This window comes from Poecile atricapillus, chromosome Z (genome assembly GCF_030490865.1).
Source record: "Poecile atricapillus isolate bPoeAtr1 chromosome Z, bPoeAtr1.hap1, whole genome shotgun sequence".
Taxonomy (NCBI): Eukaryota; Metazoa; Chordata; class Aves; order Passeriformes; family Paridae; genus Poecile; species Poecile atricapillus.
This window is the reverse complement of record NC_081289.1, coordinates 105531893-105553679: the sequence shown is the minus strand read 5'-3', so window position 1 is coordinate 105553679 and position 21787 is coordinate 105531893. Positions and strand designations below refer to the sequence as shown.

The 21787-nt window shown below is 34.4% G+C and overlaps 1 protein-coding gene across 1 annotated transcript in view; it reads right to left on the bottom strand.

Annotated features, from left to right (window-relative positions):
- Window positions 1-19991: 19991 nt before the first annotated feature.
- CNTNAP4 (contactin associated protein family member 4) overlaps window positions 19992-21787 on the bottom strand; it is a 202679-nt gene continuing 200883 nt past the window's right edge. The window contains exon 24 of the mRNA XM_058826085.1: window positions 19992-20182. Within this exon, the coding sequence (XP_058682068.1) occupies window positions 19992-20182 (191 nt within the window). The remainder of the gene's footprint in view (window positions 20183-21787) is intronic.

Genomic DNA, 21787 nt, shown 5'->3' with positions numbered 1-21787 from the left:
TCAGAAGTTTCCTTTGCAAATCAGTAAACAGCAAATTAAATATACATCAGTTTTTCTTTAGTGAATTGTACATCAGGTACAGATATGTCACCCACTTGCCTCCACACAGATATAAGGGCTTCTAGGACCTAGGAAATGCAGAATTTTGTTAGATAAACATAATGTTTGGCATAAGTTTATGGAATAGGTAGGTGAAAAAGGAATGCTGATGCTCTCATGTTAGCCATTTCAAGTAACAAAGTCCAAGGCCATTGGACAATTGAGTTGTCACTGTGCTACTATTTATTATCTGTTCCCAGCAAACAGTTGATGAAGTAGTCACTATGTACTTAGTGACAGGCAAACTTGTAAAATGGTATAGAGACCTGGTTTGTGGCCTTGGTCTCCACTGGCCACAATTAGATAAACTCACATGTGAGAGAAAAATCAATTAAAAAATAATTGGAGCAAGGGTTTTTGAGAAATTTGAGTACAAGATCAAAGATAATGCTGTTTCCATTTTATCCGATATCCAGTATGATCCCTAGGACTACACATTACTTCTGGGCCAGTTACATAAAGATGTTTCGGGGATGAAAAACTCTTCAAGAGTAACATAGATAAAAATTCATATAACCCATTATTGAGCAGCAACGGTATGAGACTAGTAAATATGACAGAATTATAACATTCAGCTGTTTATAAGATTTCTACAATGACCTGTCTCTTACAGAAACTTCCTTTTTTTACAAAAGGCTTCTTTTTCCTTTCTACATTCATTTTATGCAGCAAAATTCCTACCAAACTTCAGATCTCAATTTTGAATGCATTCATGAGTTCCAAACTCCTGCACTACCTTTATTTTGTACTTTCTGCAGAACTCATTGTCATGTCTGCTTGTAGACAGTTTATACAGGCTGCATATTATGTTTTCTTTGATACTTATATTTTCAGATGCATAGTGTATTCTGCAAGGAAACTGACTTACAGTTTTTCATATTGGAGTCTTCAGGGTGGTTCCCTGTTTCTCCTTTTGCAGACTGTCTTTTTCTGTTTTTATACTTCAGAGAGGAGCTTTGGCGTATGTCAAATTGTGGAAAGTATGCTTGGAGAAGTCAAGGAAATTTGAGGAACGGTAATTTTGGAATTCTAATTGGTGACTCATGGAAGTCTTTCCTCCTGACAACACCAAAACCAAATCTGGAATAAAGTCAGTAGGTTTGGCAGATGTAGGTCACAAGGCAGTTGATAGAGAGAGCATGATCCTGCTGCACCTTTGGTTCTTCCCTAGTACTGACCCTCATCTTTAAACTATAAGAACTATCAGTAGCAATAATACAGTAGGCAGGTAAGAGAAAAACACATTTCTGTATTGCCTGACCAGATTGCTTTCCTGGCTCTGGTACCAGTTTTTATCGTCAAAGCTACTCTATGTCTAAAACCATTGTAGCCTTTTCACTTCTGGATTTTCTTTTTCAGCTTACTTCTACCTCAGGTTCAGATCCTCTACTCTTGAGCAGACTGTTAAATAAGCAGTTCAATGAATCTCTGAAACATGAAATGGAAGGAGATTTTATTAAGAAGATAAATACCCATTTTCTGTATTTTTAAAGATTCTGGTGATCTGAATTTTCTAGGGACACATTATATATTACTCAGATCTAAAAAGAGGTGTGAAGAGGTGAGACTCTGTATTTGCATTAAAAGAGCCTTGAACCATAAGGAAAGGATGGCTTTCAAAACTTAGAACCCCAGAATTAAGATGGTTTTGGAAAAAATTCTAAACTATTTGCTTTCACTGTACATGCATTGATGTCTGTTTTTAAGGCTTGAGATCTCCTGAACAGCTTTGCCTTTTCATTATTTTCTGCATGGTAGACAGCAATAAAGGCTTGCCAGATGTTTATTTGCAATTTTAGATAACTACCAAGTAAATCACAGGATTATTATTTCTTTCAAGGTTTAAGTACAGACATGACATTTCAAATGGTAAAATTGTCATTATATATGAAGTTCTTAAAATGAAATAATTCAGCATTTGAATATGCTGTACTGCACTACATTACACCAGTTACTTATTTAAAGAACTGTCAGTGTTATGGATATAGGTGTAGATTATTAGAGCCAGGTGCCAAAGGTATAAAGCAGGAGCAAACTGATAATCATAAAACCTGCAGGAATGATGAAATATGGAATTAACTTAGTAGAAATATAAATTACAAGAATAAATATAACAAACAAAAATAAATTACAAGAAACTGTATGTCAAGAATCTTAGGGGTTTTTTTCACCTGAATGAGTAAAGTTTTGCATTACATCTTCAAAGAACAATTATATTTAACATTGCATTTGCAGCATATTGAGAGTGAAAAGTGAATGATTTTTGAAATTTATTAGGTTAATCTGAAATATCTTTTGTAACCAGGTATCTCGCCTGGGCCTAATCCTTTCTTATCTACAATAAAGGATTAATAAATGTCAGATTAGCATTCTTTTAAAAATCCTGAATATATTTTGAAATATATAACACTGTTGTCTATATTTTTCAAGGGAAGAACATACCAGCCACTTGCACAAAGGAAAGGAAAATGATTGAAACACATTTTAATTTTTTAATTTTTGCCCAGCTTTTTGTACCACTACTTAAAAATATGACTGTGATTAAGGAAAATAGTCTAGTCAATCCCGGGAGACAAGGCCTTAAAGTTTGGAGGTCATTTACACACAAGGCTGCAAAAATCCATTTGACTCTGCATATTTATCTTCAGTATGAAATGTCAATTCTTGTGATAATGGCAACAGAAATAATTTATTGGTGCTTTAAGGAAAATATTGCAACATTGTCTACTACATCACCACAATATATTGTATTCACAATATACTATATAATATTATAACATTACTATGTATTGTATATATTTATGCATATAATCATCTACTATATATAACACAGTATCCTATTATGTATGTAATATATAGTTGTTGATACAATATTTTGCTGCAAATATGTAGCATTATGTTGCATACTGAAAGACGCTTTCAAGAGTCGGAGGAAGATTAGGGATGAAGGAATAACAACCTCCAGTAATGCTGATTACACCACATAGCTCAGGTTACTTTCTGTTGCACAGAGCTGACTTAAGGTACGTGTCCAAATTTAATTGCAAGAAAATTGAATAAATTAACCTTGGCCACGAATAGGGTCTTCTTTGCTTGACTTAGAAAATATCTCATCTCTGGGAATGGAACAAGAAACTTTTGCAACTGGGATAGATTGGGTGTTAAGCTGTATTCTTACTCCTTTTAAGTTTTATTTGCCCTCTCAGACTCATATTTTTCTTGTCCATTTTTTCTGTCTATTGCTTTGCTCCTTGACTTCATAATAGGACTGGTTTTGCAGAGGGGCAGCAAATAATGAACAAAAATATTTTCTTTCTAGTTTCTTTAGTAAAGTTGCTACATACTCTATCAAGAATAAAGTTGTTTGGCCTTTGCTTCTAGCTCTCACTTAAGATTTTACAGTATCTTCTCTGTAAGTAGAAAAATATGTCCTCTATAGACAAATGAAATCTATGCCTTTCCAGATTCTCAGCTGCAAACCAGAAGGATTTTTAAATGAATTGTATAGGGTGATTTTGAGTCCTTGTTTAAAATGAATTTTGGATTTCATTCTTTCTGGTTTTGCACCAAAGACTGGGGTGAGCCAGGAAATATGTCTGGAATGTAGAGCCAGGGAATAGAAATATTGCTGCTTGCAAGGACCATTTGTTTATTATTCAGGTTTGCTGAGAAAGAGATTTTCAATATTAATATCTCTTCTTAAGGTATTAAGCATCATAATCTGTTTTTCCTTTTGACCCATGGTGGCTCCGTATGGTATATTTTTTTACTTCTGCCTGAGAGCAGAAATATATGTAAACTATACACCATGAAACTGGAAACAAGCTGATCCTAAATCTGATTAATTTTGACTGAAATACTTACACATTTGCCATTATGTGTTCATAACGTGAACTTGACTCAGAATACATATATACTATATCCACCCCGGTATTCTTTATTAATGTATTTTCTTGCTTACAAATGTAGAAATGTTAGAGACAAAGTCACATTACTGACTTGCAAGCACATCTTCTCAGGTGTGTTCTTTACCTGTTCTCTCTTACTCATTTTATTCTGGACCCCAGTGGACTCAGTCTGTGCTCTAGATTGTTTATTTGTAGCATCTCAAGACAAATCCATTCTTACTTGGCTACAAAAAAAATTTCTCAGTGCATATCTCCAAATATCACATCAGCAATGAAGTTTGCAAGTTCTACTTTATTATTAAACATTATCTTTCAACATAATGAAGGATGAGCATTCAAAGCACCCTTCAGATTTCGCAAGTAGAACAAGGGAAAATTAGTAGAAGTGGAAATTTTTGGAGGCATCCATCCTACATGTAAAATTAAAATACCTCTGCTCGAAAGTAGAAGTACCTGAAAGGCTAGCTTTATTTTTAGATTATTTTTTCCTCCCTGCAGGCAGCCCAGTGACCTCTGTTTTCACTTACAAGGTCTGCTCTGGGGCAGTGAACAACACTTCTGATAACAGAGAAAAGGTTCTGACTGCAAGCAAGTGAAACAGTAAGCTGAACTCCTACCTTTATCATCCCCCTCTTGTCTCGCACCATGACATGCTACTTTGGCTTTTGCTCCTGTATATTTGAAATCTGGGAAACAATAGTGAGAAAAATACATTTTTTGTGCCATTATGAGAATGCTTGCAGCACATGCTGCACTGCTAACAACAGAAGCCCTACAAACTATGCTGCCTTAGTTTTATCTCAATTGTTTTCTAGTTCTTGCTGCAATAAACCAATTCTAAATGAAAATTAAATATTATAATCATGTTAATATTATATTTTTTTTTCTGTTTATGTGCTACAAGTAGTCCTAGTTTGTTGATATTTCTTCACAGAACAGTCACTTTCTGTTTTTACGTGTAGGCTTTTTCCAACTTAACCTCACAAGCTGTTTTCTGCAGTTTCATTCTGTATAAGAAACAGATAAGAATCCTATTAAGAAACTTGAAATTCTATTAGAACTCACACTGAGTGCTCCAGGGAAGGAATATATTTTTCAAAAAAAGCCCACTTTTTGGAGGGGAGAGTGTGAGGCAAGGATGGATTTCTTTTTTAAGTGTTAGAAAATTACAAATCAACATCCCTGCTGTAATAAAAAATATTTTTAAGTAATGAAATGGAAAGTATTTTGCCTTTGATGTAGTGATTAAAGTGAGACAAAATAAAAACAGAGAAAGGGCAAGAAACAAGATGAATTGTTTTACATAACATATATATTTAAAATGTATATATGATATCTAGATCTCTGTGTTGCTGAGGTGATGAAGACACTTTGGCAATTAAATTCTAAAGACAGACAACTTTATGCTTTTTGTAATTTTCAAATTTTCTCGAAGTTGGAACTCTTAATCTTCTTTAGATAGACCTAGGAGGCTGTTAAATTTTTTTCTCTAATGTTAATACTAATTTGTACAGTCTCTTACACTAACTTTTCCTTAAAATTCCTCAAAATAAATTCTTTGTGTCTACATTGTTTCAGAAGCTAGAAAATTTGCTTTAACATCTTCTGGTGCAGCACAGATTATCTTGTGCATGCATCTGAATGTCCACCAAACAATGTTTCATTTTTTAATGCCACATTAAATGTGCATTAAATGTAGGGAAGTTCGATGTACAGCTTCAGTGGGCCTATTAAATAACTGCAGCAGCCACCTGACCATCTCTCCCCCTTTTCTATGCAGTGTACCAGTTACCTGTCACCAAAGGAGTCCTTTTTATTTTCACTGAATTGGAGGCACTGAAGAAAGCCTCAGACCCTGGAAAGAGGTTCTAGAGGCTTCATCCTCCTACTCAGCACTAGAGCTGCAGTAAGTGTCACTACATCTGCTTCAGTAATTTGATTCCAAAGAGATTTTTTTTTAGCTGGTGGATGCATGAACTCCTGACAACTTCATTTTAATCCATGAAGAAGATTCCCATGTTGCAAAAATCTTAGTCTAAAGCTCTTTTTATATGCACTTCTTAGACGCTGATAGGTTGTCTGTCATTATAATTTCTTATATAATTTATTTAGCAGAGAAATTCACTTGAACTTTTGATATCTAGTTTATGAAATTTAGAAGTTTAAATAGACACATGCAGTATTTGTAGGTGATCTAAGGAGAACTTTACACTGTGAAGATGGGCATTCTCTTTTCCTGAAGACACATTTCAGCTCAATCCTATTTCCTCTTTCTTGCTGTCAAGTGGTTTCACTTCAGATTATAAAATGCATACATATTTCACATGATGAAATTAGATTAAGAAAAAAAGAGGTTTCCAGATTTTTTTCATTGCTAGCTTTCTGTATATCTTAGCCCTCTGAATGACATCAATTTGATTCTCATTATTTTTACTAAAATTTTTCTTTACTAAAATAACATTTTAGTGAATATAATGAACTGATAGAGAGAGAGGTGAAGAAAAATTTTTCAGCTCTGTCCAAGGAAACAAACACAATTACCTAAAATTTATTTTTGCTTTTTTTTCTAATTTTCCTCACTTCAGGCTCTTTATTTCCTTTCAAACATGCTGTTTCTGGGAAATAGAAAACTTCACAGTCCATTTAAAGCAATAAAAAATAGATGGAAAACTGTAAAGGGGGAAAAAAATGAATAAAAAATAATCTCATGAGCTATACTTATCTAATTGTAGTCATCCATACCTGACCCAAAGGTTTGTTTTTTTAAATAGAGTATTAAAAGGATGCCTTCTAACATTGATTGAAATCTGTGTTAATAGAAACTTTACCTCTTTACTTACTAAAAAGCCTAATGGTTATGCTTCCACAATCATTGAAAAGTTACGTGGAGGAACACACTTTATTTTGTAGTGAGTGCTTTACATTTTCTTCAGAGGACAAATTATTAATATAATGTTTATGTGGAACTCCTTTCCAAGCTAAAGAGGTATTTCTATAAACTCAACAACTGAAAGTGTAGAGATACCCTATATATTTTGCTAAGTCCTCATTTTATCTTAGGGCTTAGAAATTTCATGTGAGCAAAGAATTCTGAAATCACTCTAAGGATAAGTATCCAGAAAAAAAACAAAAAGGAAAACCCAATAAATTTCATTTTAAGGTAATAAAAGCTAAAAAGGTAAGACAAATACACGAGGCAATAAAAATCTGCTAGATCTTAATTAGGAATAATTGTTAATTTAACATGTTCAGCTTCCATTGCACTAATGTAAAGACCTCCTGCATTTTCACTGCTCTTGGTTATATATTCACCACCTTGAAAAGGAAGAATCTATCTGAGCTGTTTCAGCCTTCCTTCTCTTGCCCTGATTGTGCAGAGGGCCAGAAAAATTTTTCAAATAAAAAGGCAAGGTGCTGAGGGCTTAAGCACTGGCATTCTGAACTGGCTTCCCTGTCTGGCTTTGCTTGGGATGATACTAAATAAGATTTCAGTTTGCCTTCACCAGTGCCTTCATCTGGGAGCACTTCCAAAGAGCATTGCCAGCAGGTCTCAGAACATGCCCACAGGCAAGGTCAGCTCCACAGGGCAGTAACTGCCTGTCGGATACATTAGGAAAATAAAACCATTATTATAAAATGTCAGAGATATAACCTAGCAGCACAGTACTTGAAAAATGTAAACTCCTTGCCCATTTAATAAATTATCTGGAATGGTTTAACAGATACCCTTTTATGTAATATCAAAGTGCACAATGAACTTAAGAATGATTGTTACAGTATTTTTCTTTTAAATAATCACTTTTAGACATATAAATCTAAAAATAAAACCACAGGATGAAACAGCATCTATGGTCTGCATTAAATAGTCAAGAGCAGCTGATATCATCAGTCCACTAGCAACAACAGTTTTTGCCACTGATGGTTTCTTGATAGTTTTATCTTTCATTCATACAGATGACATAAAAACTGAATGTCCCAGAATGATTATTCCAGTGCACTTCAGGGAAACAAATACAGAATTAAAAGGGAAATTTATGAGTAAGACCTCATTCTCCTAAATATTGATTGGCATAGTCTGAAGAGAGTAGGCCATGAGTGTAATTATTCCATTTGAAGTGCTATCAATATAACCCTGAGTTTTCATAAATCCCTTTCAGTGTTTAGTAGTTTCCTGCTGTTAAAAGAACTGTGGCTAAGGACAATCTTGTTATTTGATAATTCAAAAAATGTTAGCCAAATTTTAATTAGAACCAGCTAGAAAATAAAAGCATAGATTTTATCTTTTATTTTTACTTTATATTTGAAAATATCATATTGAAGGAGATGCAGTGCAATTACCCCTCCTATTTATTGAATTATAGGAGATGATTCATACATAAGACAAATTAAGTAAAAAATGGTTTTGTGTGGAGGAAAATTGAGCTGATGGTTGAAGAGAAGAAATGGAATAATGGGATCAACTTCTAGCCCTGTCAGTTTTCCTGTGTCTTAGAATTAAATCAATTAATTTACTGTATCTGTTTCTGTCATTGAGTAGATAGACTGTTCAAGACTCTTTCCATTTCATACTGCATGTGTGTGTATTTTTCCATTACTTGCAACAGGATCATTGTTTAAGTTAAAATCTCTTGACACCTCTAAGATAAAAATAATAATGTTGACACTTTGAATTTTCAGCCAGACTATAGGCAATAAAACAACAAGGACAAAAAGCAAACCCAAACAATAAAAATCCAGGAAGAATGATGTATTATGTAATGAATACACAGTCTAGGGAAATGCACAGTTAAAGTTGTTAAGCCATCAGATACAGTAATCTCCTAAACTCTGCATGTATATCAACTGCAAGCTATTTACACTGTACCAGACAGTTTGTATTTCTCCTATGGGAGCTTTTTAAGAGAAATGTTGTGACTGCAAGTTTAAAATAATTATTTAAAAAAAAAAAAATCTTGAAACTTTTTAGTGTTCTAACTTGTTTATGCTTTTCATTGTTTGACTTTATATTACTGAGTATATCCTAAAGACATGCAGATATTTGACAGTCTATTATCACATATTGCTCTGATGATTTTCAACAGGGCTTTCTCTTAGTTTTTAAGTTATTTTTTCTTTTATTGTAGAATACATAATTTTACAGTATCTTGAAACAATGTCATAGAATTTGATATATGAAATGTTTTCACAAACCAATTCAACCAAGAGCTTATGCCAAGATGAACATTTGTACAATTTATGCTGAAAAAAACCCAATACTATGTAATATGTTTTGATTTTTCATTGCCCTAATTCTATTTTCTTAGCCACCATTTAAAGAGACTCTAACATCTAGAACTTACATAGAGAAAAGAGCTAGTGGCCATTTGACTAATGCTGTTCCCTATACCTCAAGGAGCCACATCACTCCTAGTACCAAGAAGCTCCCACTCTAAATAAAATAAAAAGTGAGATGTGATCACAACCAGAATAAAACCAGAACATTATTGTTCACTCTACAATTGATCTTCACACACACACGTACACACACACACACACAGAACATACAGACAACTGCAAAAACATAATGATTGCTGAATCTCTTTAAAGCATTTGCTGAAGCACTATCTTTTTACATAGCCTAGTTAGATATTTATATAGGCTTTGATTCTGATAAATTAAGTGTTGTAATTTTGAGTATAAGTAAAGACATACTAATGAAGAAATTCATCTGATTAATGGTGGTTATAATGTCAACGGTGTGTTTTTCAGAACATCCAATCAATATGATCAGTTTATAGATTCAAACTCCATTTGTGGAGAGAAATAGGACCATGCCCCTGGTCCAAGAAATAGGACCAAGTATATGCTGGGGTCATCCATCTAGAAAGTATCTTTTGCGAAAATTACCTGGGCGTCCTGGTAGAACAAGGTTGAACATAAATCAGCAATGTACCCTCGCTGCAGGGAAGCCCAATGGTATCTTGGCTGCCATAAACAAAGCACTGGCAGTAGGTTGAAAGAGCTGATCCTTCCTCCTCTCCTCAGCATTAGAGAGACTAGGAAAGGACCACAAAGATTTTTAAGGCATGGTCTCTCTCATGAACACAGACTAAGAGAAAGGGGACTTTTTTCAGCCTGGTGAAGGGGATACTCAGAGGGGAATTCACCCATGTACATAAATGACTGAAGGGCAGGTGTAAACAAGGCTCTTTCCATTCCTGCCCAGTGACAGGACAAGAGACAGTGGGCATAAACAGATACACTGGACACTCTTCCTGAACATCAGGAGGCACTTTTTTACCCTGAGGATGACTTATCACTGACAGAGGTTACTGAAAGAGGTAGTGACATTTCCATCCTTAGCTACTTTTAAAAGCAATCTTGTCATGGTTCCAGGCAACTTCTTACAAGTGGCCCTGCCTGAGTAGAGAAATGTGATCAGATGACTCCTAGAGCTCCCTTCCGTTCTATGCTTCTGTGAGCTGAAAGTTTAGTAATTTTGTTCAGGGCACTGAACAGATAGCTGGCCCCTGAATCTACACAAGGGTTTTTGAAGACCTTGCTTATCCTGACTGAGGGACTTGTGACACAAGTTCTTAAGGCATTAAGAGGCCTTATTTTGCCTCATATTGCTGTCCCTGCCAGACACTGTCTGACATTTGTCTTCTGGAGCAGGAGAAAACAGTTTTGAGTGAGGTATCTCAGTTGCCAGCTGGAGGTAAGTAGCTAGCATGGTATAGGTTTGTTGGCCTAACCCAATGAATAGAGAGCATTATGCATGGATTTCTTAGATAATACTATGCTATGCTGGAAATTTGATGGTAGTATTATTTAAGTAATTTTTAAACTATAACTTCCTTCTAAATGCACTGTTCTTAATGCATCACATGCCCTGGAGAGGATATATTGCATCATTGCTCTGATGCTGTCAATTACACAGGGAAAGAATTGTGCTCAGCTGACCTATAGAGGTCCTAAATTTTTTGTTTTTTCTAGAACTACCTTCAAGAGGGTAACAAAGGTCATTTTTCTGTGGGGTTTATTTCTGCTAACAAGAGGAGAAATAAACAAGAGGAGAAACCGTCAGCTTCTTTTCCTCCTTTACACCATCCTCTTTGGCTCCTGGACAGACCAGGTCACTGTCAGCCATCTCCCTGTTGACAGCCTGTCAGGTTGTGTGTCTCCTTTCTCAGGCCAGAGCAAACGTAGCCAACCTTGACCCTCTTTTTTTTTTTTATTGAGCATGGAATAAGAAAAGTCTCCAGGTGAGGTATGTCCCTGTGTGTCTGCTGCAGGTGACCCTGCAGCATAGTGTCTTGTAGAATCAGAAGCATGCGTACTTCCTCCCAGATTCAAGCTGGCCCTAGAACTGCAGAGAAGAGCTAAATGATGTCTGGTCAGCTAAAACGGAGCACACTGCCCTTGGGAGACCTTGGCATCAAAGATGGGTAACAGGACCTTTTCCCATGAATTTATCTCAGGAGCACTGAAACACAGTTTGGAAAGACACAATCAGCAAGGTGGAAACAAAACAGACGTGAGCTGGTAGTGCAGACACCTTTTGTGAGCTAAGTCATAGCACAACATATGCCTTACAGAAAAGCAATCTCCATTGCAGCTACGTTTTATGTAATTACAACTATAACTTCTCCACTAGATATATGATTATGAGCAAAACATAAGGAAATTCCTAGATGAATTAAAAAAGGCCAGTGTGAAAGAGTAAGACATATTTGCTTGTTTAGGTTTTTAAGCATATTACAGTATACTGTATAGAACCCTAAGGTGAATTTGGTAGTGCTGAAATTACTCTTAATGACTAGTAAGCATCCAAGTGGGCAGGCAGGTACTGTACAAGGACAGCCTTGCTGCCATAATATGGATTATTTGACCCATTTAAAAAAACATTTCTTTTCTCAAAAGTAGCACTTAACTACTCTAGAATACTGAATAACAAGAATTTACTAATGCTTTCCTAATTAGTTTCTAACTAAATAGGTTTGCTTGTAATCATATAATAATACTGTGAAGGGAACTCTAGACACTCAAAGATCTTCCTGTTTCAGGGGGCTGTTAATTATTATTATTTTTCAGGGAGAATGTACCAGACATAGAGAGAATGTACATAATAAATGTTCCATGCTGTGCTTAATTTACATATTGAAGTACTTTAGTGAGGCAAACAGACATCCAAATATCAGCTTGAAACTAAAATTTGTTAGTCTGTTTTTGTAAAATAAATAATTTAAAGTTGGTATGCTTGATGGCATGATCCCAAATAAGCACTTCATATGAATTGAAAAATATCTGTACAAGAATATCATAAAAGCACAGTTTCAGGACTTTATAAAAAGATTTATCAACAAATTCTTGTTCTTGTATTATTCTCCTTTTTTATGACTTTTTTTCCTTTTATTCTTATAATGACTTCTGGGGATAAATCATAAATCCCTCACAGTACACTCTCTAAAAAGAAATTAACTTTATAAATGTGTCATATAAAGGAATTTATGAAACATTTTAAGAATCCTATTCCATATTTAAATTCTAATTTCCAGTAGGACTTATCTGTAAAAAACCTGAAACACAGACTTGTTATGCTTATGACAGAATTATTGAAAAATCATTTTGAATCAGATGTATATATTTTGAATTTGAACATCAAAGCAGAAAAATCATAGGAACACAACACCAATAACTTAAGTGTGAGTTGCTGATTTATAATTCATGACACTAAAAAATCCAGCCGAATTTTAATTTCATGGGGTATATTTGCTGTGCAAGAATACGATCCATTATGGTTTTTTAGCTGAAACACCATAACTGGAAAAGTTTTTCTTGCTCCTACCTGTAAATATTAAAGCATTTCACAAATAAATTTTTAGAACTGTCATTGTGAGAGGGCCATGGCTGAATGGTTACCATTTATGAGATTTAAACCTCAATTTCTAGTGTCATTGAGTGCAGTGGAGAAAAAAAAAATTACACCACATAAAGAATATTTAATAATACTTTTAATTAAAAAAATAGAGAGGATATATCTTGGGGAAGCAACTACTGAAATATTATGAGTGTTTTCTTACCAAGTCTACAGTTTTAAAATTAAATATTAACATCCTATAGGACCCTTTTGAAATAATTTATTCACAAACAGGATGTGATTTAACTAAAAGTGACAAAGTCTTTTCTGTTTACTTTTCAGTGTTTGGATGGGGTGGGTAACCAAAAAAAAAATACCCCAAAAATCACAAAAGGACCAAAGACCACTTCTATATATGTTTACTTTTATATTTTCTGCTTCATATAGAATACATAATATTTTTTATGTTGATAAGGAGTGTTTCTATGTGCAATAGATTTAAAGTTATTAGAAAACAATACACTTTTTATGCTGTCATCTAGAAAATAAAATATGGCATGCCCAGTAGTTACTCATGGCTAGAAGAGTGACTCTATAGTAACCAAAATTTAGCAGAAAATGCGATTAATGAAGCTGATGAAGCTACTAAGAGCATTAAAAGATCTGCATATTATGCTCCTTTTGAACTAATCAATTAACAGGAAACATTTTGCAAGAATGTAGATGTGTTCTTGTAGTTCCTCTTTTGTGTTTATCTGTATGACACCTGCCTTTTTTTTTTTGTTCCATTATCTCCCATCTATTCAGTTGAAAATGTTCTGGGCTCTAATTTTCTGATATAAGAAGACATGCAATCAAATCTATATTACACCAAGTAGTCCAAGGTCTGTTTTTCTACTCTTTATTCATGAGTTACCCTATGGATAAAAGAACAGGAAAACACTATTATTTCTGACTGAAAGAAACAGGACCATCTCCTGAAGTAAATATATTAAAACAAATACAGATAATTAATATTAGTTACCATATAATTTTTTGCTAAATAAAAGATAGGATCTCATTTCTACTATCATGCTATTTACATAAAAGATTTCATCTTCTAAAGGCTTCACAAATAATAAAGCAAGCTGGTCAAAACTTCAGTATATGCTTTGCATTGTAAAAATGGAGTGTTAAGGTTAATGGCTTTTTTCAAGGCCATACATCTTAGACTGGGACAGATATTCTTGGGCTTCTCAGAGTTCAATGCACAAACTGTAGAGAAGTGTGCTGAAATTCTGTTATTTACTTAAATAGTTTATAGGCAGGTGTGCATCACTGAATTTATAATAAGTAGTGAGGGATATCTTGCAGATTTCCTGTTTTTAATCCAGACTTTATGATGGCTGCTTTTAGATAAACAAACATTGGCCTTATAAATTGTTTGCAAGGCACTATTGCTTTTGAGAAAAATAAACCATCAGTTCACAGACTCCAAAAACATTGCATTGTACTTGAATTAAGTTCTTGCACGTATCAGTATGCTAAAGACAAAAATACTGTGCTATGCTAAAATGTATAATATGCAAACATTATCAAGCCCTATCTGGTATCACGTGGTTTGTAGAAGAATACAAGCATTATTTTAATATTTCTTTTTATGCAATTATCACTAGGTTCCTGATGAAAAATTCACAGTGATGAAATATAGTTCAATACATTAACAATTTATTTTCAATTTTCTTGGACTTCAGAAGGATTTTGAGTATCTGTTTCTCTTCTGCAGATTTAGGAATCTTTTTTTGATGCCCACTGCCTCACCTAATCCAAAGGCATGAGCCCTGGTGCTTCATAAAATCAGGTGACTGACTGGAAGAAGTGCACTTCAATTGAATTGGTAAAGGACATCCTAGCTGGGTAAAAGATTATTAATGAATTAGAGCTTTTTTAGGACATACATTACACAGTAGCCTAAATACAATGTTCAATGTAGTTATTTATGTATATGTGTATGAAGTTTATTTTGCTATCAGTCAAATGATTTCTCAAGCCCGAGATGTAACTAGAAAACAACAAACAAACAAACAAACAAACAAACAAACCAACCAACCAACCAACCAACCAACCAACCAACCAACCACACACACACACACACAAAAAAAAACAACAAAAAGAGGCCCTGTCTTTTTCAAGGCTATACATCTAAGGGTGGGATAGATATTGCCTGCAAGCTTTTCTATTAGCAGTCTGGTTGGCTATGTCTTACAGTCCTGGGGGAGACTTCAAGATCTTATATTTTTGCCCCCTTGAAAAACCCCTGAAAAATCTCAACAATTTCTTGAAATGGTTTGAATATTTCCAAATGTAGAGAGTGTGGGGAGGATGTTTTTAACTCCGGACATTTTTCAATATTTGACATAACGCAAAGAAAATGATAAAATTTAGAGCACAGTTGGCACTGACTTCATAGCTCATCTACATCTGCGTGTGCATGTGTGTACATACATGTTTCCTCATAGGCTCATTTTTACTGTGGATTTACCATTCTATTTAATAAGGGTTTTAGGAATTATTTATTCAGTGTTATTAATACAAAATGTTAGAAACATTTTTATCATACATCAGAAATCCACATGAATTTAAGTGAGACTGTGTGACAGTGTTGGACATAAGGGCATTCATCTCTGTGATGATATTGTGATGTCTGATTCCTTTCTTAGAAATGGGAAGAGAAAAGCTAAGGAGGTTTGGGGAATGTATCCAAAGAATAGTGAGAGGTTTTGGCAAAAATTACTTTTCAGACAGTCCTTCACAAATAAAGATGTGTATGACTTCTTAGCAAAGCACAGTCTATGACACCCTTGTGTTTTTTTTCCTGTTTCTCAAGTTAGCAGCTTCAGAATTTTTGTATTCAAACTCATTTAACCCTTCTTTCCTTACCACCACCACCAAAAGGCCCCAGAAGGCTCTAACAAGAGGAAGTTTAAAGGCCACATCCTTTCTGTTCTGTATTCTTTTAAGCATGTTGTGTGCACTTAAACCCAGCACTGAAACTACTTCCACACCTTTACACATGTATCTTTGCAGTCAGCTCTTGTTTCTGTAAGATTTTTTACTTTTCTTCCTTCTTGATAATGTACAGTCTCATTAAATGATCAGAAACAATAAGGAATTACCATACATTTGGCTGCGGAATTAGGTGCTTAATTTGCAAAAAATTATGTCATGTTTCTGCATATTTACTCCACAGAATGTGCATTGCACTCAGAGACTAGAGCACAAGGTTTTTCAGAATTCGATTTTCTGACTCTGGAAATATTTTTTTCTGTTGCTAAGAACATTCTTTTCCTATAGCATCACATGGCTTATGCAGCTATATCTCTACCTTGAGTGTAAACAACTACAGTTACTCATAAAGGTAATTAATTTTATTTCAAAGGGATATTTTCATATCAATCCTCTGCTAACTTGCAATAGTTGAACGTTCTGAATTTATGCAGATGATTCTTTAAAGGAATCTTGTGTTTTACATGCATTTTTCCTGGTACATCGCTGCCATGCATAATGATATTGTAAATTTATTTTGACTATGACCACATTTCATGTTAAGTTGTGCACTTGGTTTATGACATATTCTTCATTTACACAACACTGGATGCATTGGAAAATGTCTTCCCCAAACCTAACTAAATCATATTTATACACTAAATGTTGAGTACATAAATAATTATAAACCCTTTATAGCTAGAGCCCACACAAAGCTTTAAAAATGTACCAGCATACATGCCGCTATTTATTTTCTAATGTACTTAAGAAAAAATATATTTGCCACGGAAAATGTGTCAATGCATAGCAAATTTATCACATTAGTGCTCCGAAGTATTTATAAATAACCACACTCACCAATATATTATGTGCACTTCTACATATATTTACTGTTGAAAAAAAAAAAATCAGTATATTGTTGTCAGTTTTAAACTTTTTAATACAAATTCTTTTAAAAAATATTTTCCTCACTTTATTTTAAAAAGTCTTTATTAACAGTGAGGTGAAAAGTCACACAATGGAATAGAGAATCAAAAAGGGACAGCACAATGTTGTATGACATTTTAGCGCACTTCGGTGCCACCATTTTTTTATCCCCATATAAATGCAGCAAGTAATGAGAAATGCTGCTTCATTGATTTCAAACATGTATATTTTAGATTAAGGTGACAAACATATGATCACTGTTCCTACAGATGACAATGGGCATTTGCATCTTCAGGGAGACATAATTGATTTATTCTACAAATCTACAGATGTTCATTCAACAAAATCCATATATCTTTTCCCTCTTAGAATCCCTCACAAAATAAAATGCCTTATAAGAAGTCTTTGAATGAAATAATGTGGCACTCATACAGGCATTTTTATCTTCCTCCACCTTTTTAGCTAGTCTCTGAAATAGGGATTTTACTAAGCTTTTCCCTTCCTGTTCCTTTTAAAAATTCTGAGGAATAGAGAAAGAAAATATTCATTTGGAACAAAAAATAGCAAGGAATGAGAACTTTCTCTCCATGAAGACACACAATAAAACTTTACAAGGCAATAAAACTAAGAGCAAGTGATTGAAGAGTTAGGTTTACATTCTTCCAACCTGTCCTGTTGTGGGTAAACTTTAGGCTTTATTAGATTTATATGAGCAATTTTCATATGAGTGTCAAGATAAAAGACAATCTACCTTTTATAATTTAATCAAAATATCTGCTTTGGTGTACTATAATCATCATTGTCTTGTAGGTTTTTCCCACATTGTTACTACATCCCACAACAACAAAAAATGGAGTCGACTGGGACTCATCCCTGGAGATGAATCTGTTGATAAAAATGGCACTAAGAGGTGGATACCTACATTTCTACAGAAGAGGGGGAAAACCTCCTGAAATGCAGAGGCATTGGTTGCAGTGAAGTCCATGAGAGGGCTCATCTCAAATTTAATGCAATTTAGTTCACAGCCTCAAAAAGGAATCATAATTTTTTACTTCAAAGTAGATAGATGAGAAGGTTCAAATCAGTAAACCTAATAATTCAAAGTCGTCTTGTCATGACTCATGTGAGGGTTTCACCTCCACCACTCCTCACCCACTAACAGTATATTTTCATCTCTTATTTGGAATAGTCCAGTACTCTGGCCTTTCTAAAGGTGACCTCTTATCATGGAGAAAACTGTACCAAATCCACAACATGGATACAGCTTTGATCCTGGGTCCTCAGCCTGATTAATCTCTCAGAGATGCAAGCAGAATTGCAGAACTGAAAACAAGAAAGCACTACATGTTAATCTGAATAATTTATGATTGCAGAGCATCCAGGCACCCAAAAAAAGGAAACAAATTTTTGCCAAAAATTAAGTAAATCTGTATAGAAGGGAGTAGAAAGGAATGGCAGAATTTTTGTTAGAAAGTGAAGACTAATGGAAGAAAATAAGTTTTAAATGAAAATATCTGCTGGACATTTATATTTACAATTACTATTTATGTAAAGAAATTGACATATTAAAGGTTTTGGCATACCATGTCAGTTTTCCACATCTTTATAATGTTGTTGGGCACCTATGATAAACATTTTCTAAACTTCACAATTTAGGGTCTAGCTTTGATTCTTCAAATAGAAAAACCATGACTGTTCTCATTGCTTTCAATGGGAGTAGACATAAATCAATTCTGTAAGATATTTAAATTTCAAACTCTAGTGTACAAGGTCACAGAAATCCTGTTTTCTCAGATCCAAGCCCTAGACACCAAGTGATCTGACTGGGGAAAACAGAAAAATGCTTTGTGTGGGTTACCTAAATATTGTCAATCTAATGCCATTTATGATGCCTTCTACCCAATTCCTGTACGTCTCTTCTCAAAAGACACACACCTTCTGTAGAATCTATGATATTTACATCAAGCCACACAGGCATTTCATACACCCTATGGTGTCTAAAGTAATATTACAATCTTTTTTTAAGACAACATAAACCTAGCCTTCATATCTAACAATTTGTTCATACAACATAGTTAGCTTTCATTTACTCTGTCAGCATAGTAAGCACTGACAAAAGCTGAATTTTGAGTGGTGTAATCAGACCTTATCTCACAGAGGTATAGTAGATACTATTAAGAGTGCAGATTAAAAGTGTTCATGTAGCAGACTGTATAATTTCTATAACTTAGAAAAAATTAGTCTTGAGGTCTGGAGCAAATCACAGATAAAACAGTTCCAGAGAATACATCCCAGATAGTGCACTGAGCATTACTTCTTGACAGAAGCATCATCACTAATTTCCAGGGACAGTAACCTTGATCACCTTTTGGTGTTTTCACTCTTGATAAATTAACTATTGTTAGCATTTTACTTGATCTTTCCAAGCAAAGGTATTGTGTTTTTCCCCCCAATTTTATTTAAAATACCCAGAATGTTCATGGGTCTCTAGGTACCATCACCTGACCATAAGTGAGAATCTGCTGCAAAAGAGATTTTAAAGTATTGCAACCCACTGTACACTCTTCAGTTCTGCTAAGCCCACCAAACAGAAGGGATAATGAAGATATCAGTCACATCCCAGGGGAAATAAATACAGTTTGTTCTGGTCATCAAATACCATGGCTCAGAAGCAGATGCTGACACCAGCCAACAGCAGCTCAAAAGGCATTTTCAGTTTGAGGAAGTAAGACGGATCACCATAATGCAGCACAGCAGAATTTCTTTAGTAACACAAAGTATAAGAATCTACCTTTCACCTTGAACAAAAATCATCAATCAAATTTTAAAGAAAAGGATAGGAATAAATTCATAACAATTTTCCCATTCAGAAATCATATTCAGTGTGTACATTAAACTTCATTTGTAGAAGGTCACACTAGAACAGTCGGAAACTACCAACAATGAAATTGGCTACAATATCTAATTCACTGTTACATAAAATGCATTTACGGTATAATAGCTAAGGAATGCATGTAATTTAAAGAGGCCTGCTACAGCAATCACTGAGACTGAACATATCGAGTATAGTAAATCTCAAATCCATTGCATTTAGAGTAGTGTGCAAGAACTTTTTCTGTCCAATGAGAGCCCCCTGGCTTAGCAAGAAAATCAGACTGTCACCTCATTATATTAGATTAAATCATTAATGACAATCAGAAGAAGTATTCCTTTTGATTTTCATTGGCTGTGTTTTGCATGCTGAGCTCACTTTTCAATGCAGATTCAGCACTGTCTTCATTTTCAGATCCTTTTGTCTCATTTTTTGAGTATATGCTTTTTTTGTAAATGCGTATGGCTATGGCCGTGATGCAAAGTAGGATGAATATGACAACTGCTATCACACCTACAAGAAGAAAAGAGAAAAAAAGTAATGAGAAAGGACAGACAAATAATAACATGTAGGCCAGAGAACAGGACAAAGGAGGAATGACTATATCACATAATGGAAGGGCTTACAGGAAAGCCTGGAAAATAAGACATAGCTGCTTTCAAATCAGAAACAGCACTCTAATATAAGTTTCATGGTGATTCTTTTGAAATTTTGCACCCTGTTAAAAATAATGATAATATAAAATCCACAGATGATTATAATTTCTGAAATTTTTGAATGGAAAACCACTAGGGGCCTTAGAGTATTTTCAATAAGAGGGTTTCTTTTTCTCCTTCACTTCAGGCCCTAGATCACTGCTGGTTTGGGAAATCAAGCCACTGCAGATAAGGAATAGTAAGGTGAGATATTTCTCACAGAGATAAGCAAGACCTTACAGACTGCCAGCCCACCTCCTCTCTTCCTCATTCATCCTGTCATAATGGTCTTAGGACCTTAGCTTCATGAGTCAGAAGATGGGCAGGGGAGGAATTTGAGGAGATGTGAAACAGAAAGGAAATGGATCATGTTTGTCAAAGAGGCAGAAAATAGGACTAGTCTATGGTGATGGAAAAAAAACTAAGCAGTCTGGAAAACAATTGCAATGCAGTGGCTCAGTTACAGTAGACAAAGGGACAGTCTATTGCACAACTTGGTCACCACTGCAAGAAAAAGAAAAATATCTAGTCCCTTAGCACTGTGGATAAAAACAGAGCATCCAAAATTCAGCAAATGCCAATTTTCTTGATCAGCTATGAGCAGCAATCCATCATTGTAGGAATATGAAAGTTTTAATACAGTAGATCCTTTTCTGAAATGGACTTTACAATTGAAGTAAATATTGATTTTATTTAGATTAACTAGAACAGTCATTCTTTGATTTCAATCACAGTAGATGCTCTCTCTAAGGACTTTTCTATACATTCTATACATTTTCTATACATTTGTTTTGTCTGAAATAGCTGAACTGATACCATTCTCAGTTATATTAATTTAAGAGTGTTTGACCTTAAATTTTACTGAATGTCACACAGTTTGCTTTTTTTTGACTTTTAAACAAACATAGGCACTAGAAAAATTGTGGTATTGTGAAAATTTGCTTATTCCCAAATGTGTTTAGCATCCAAAAAAATGTACTGTTATTATTATGTTAAAAGGATTGTACTTATAGCTTGAATTAAAAAAATTACTTTGTTGTTAGCACACTTAAAAATCCTCACCCACACTGTTATCTAGTACATAGTGATCTTTATGTACAGATGCTTATGTAAAATAATATCAATCTTTTGAAACAGTAAAGCAAGTTTTGACAAAGACAGACATGTAAAAAACTTAGAAAACGTATCTTTAAATTCTGACTTTCTTTGAAATCAGTGGTAAAATTTTCATTTGGTACGTATATAAAATTATACAGACATAAGTATCACTTTAGAAACAGGGAAGCTTCTAGGATTAATAATCTCATTTTAGTGTCTTTGGTACCACTTTCTTAAAGGTCACTGGTCATGCAGTGTGCTTTTGCATGCACTGAACATAGCAGGTAAATGGAAGATGCAAAAGTGACTGCAAGTTCTTATCCTG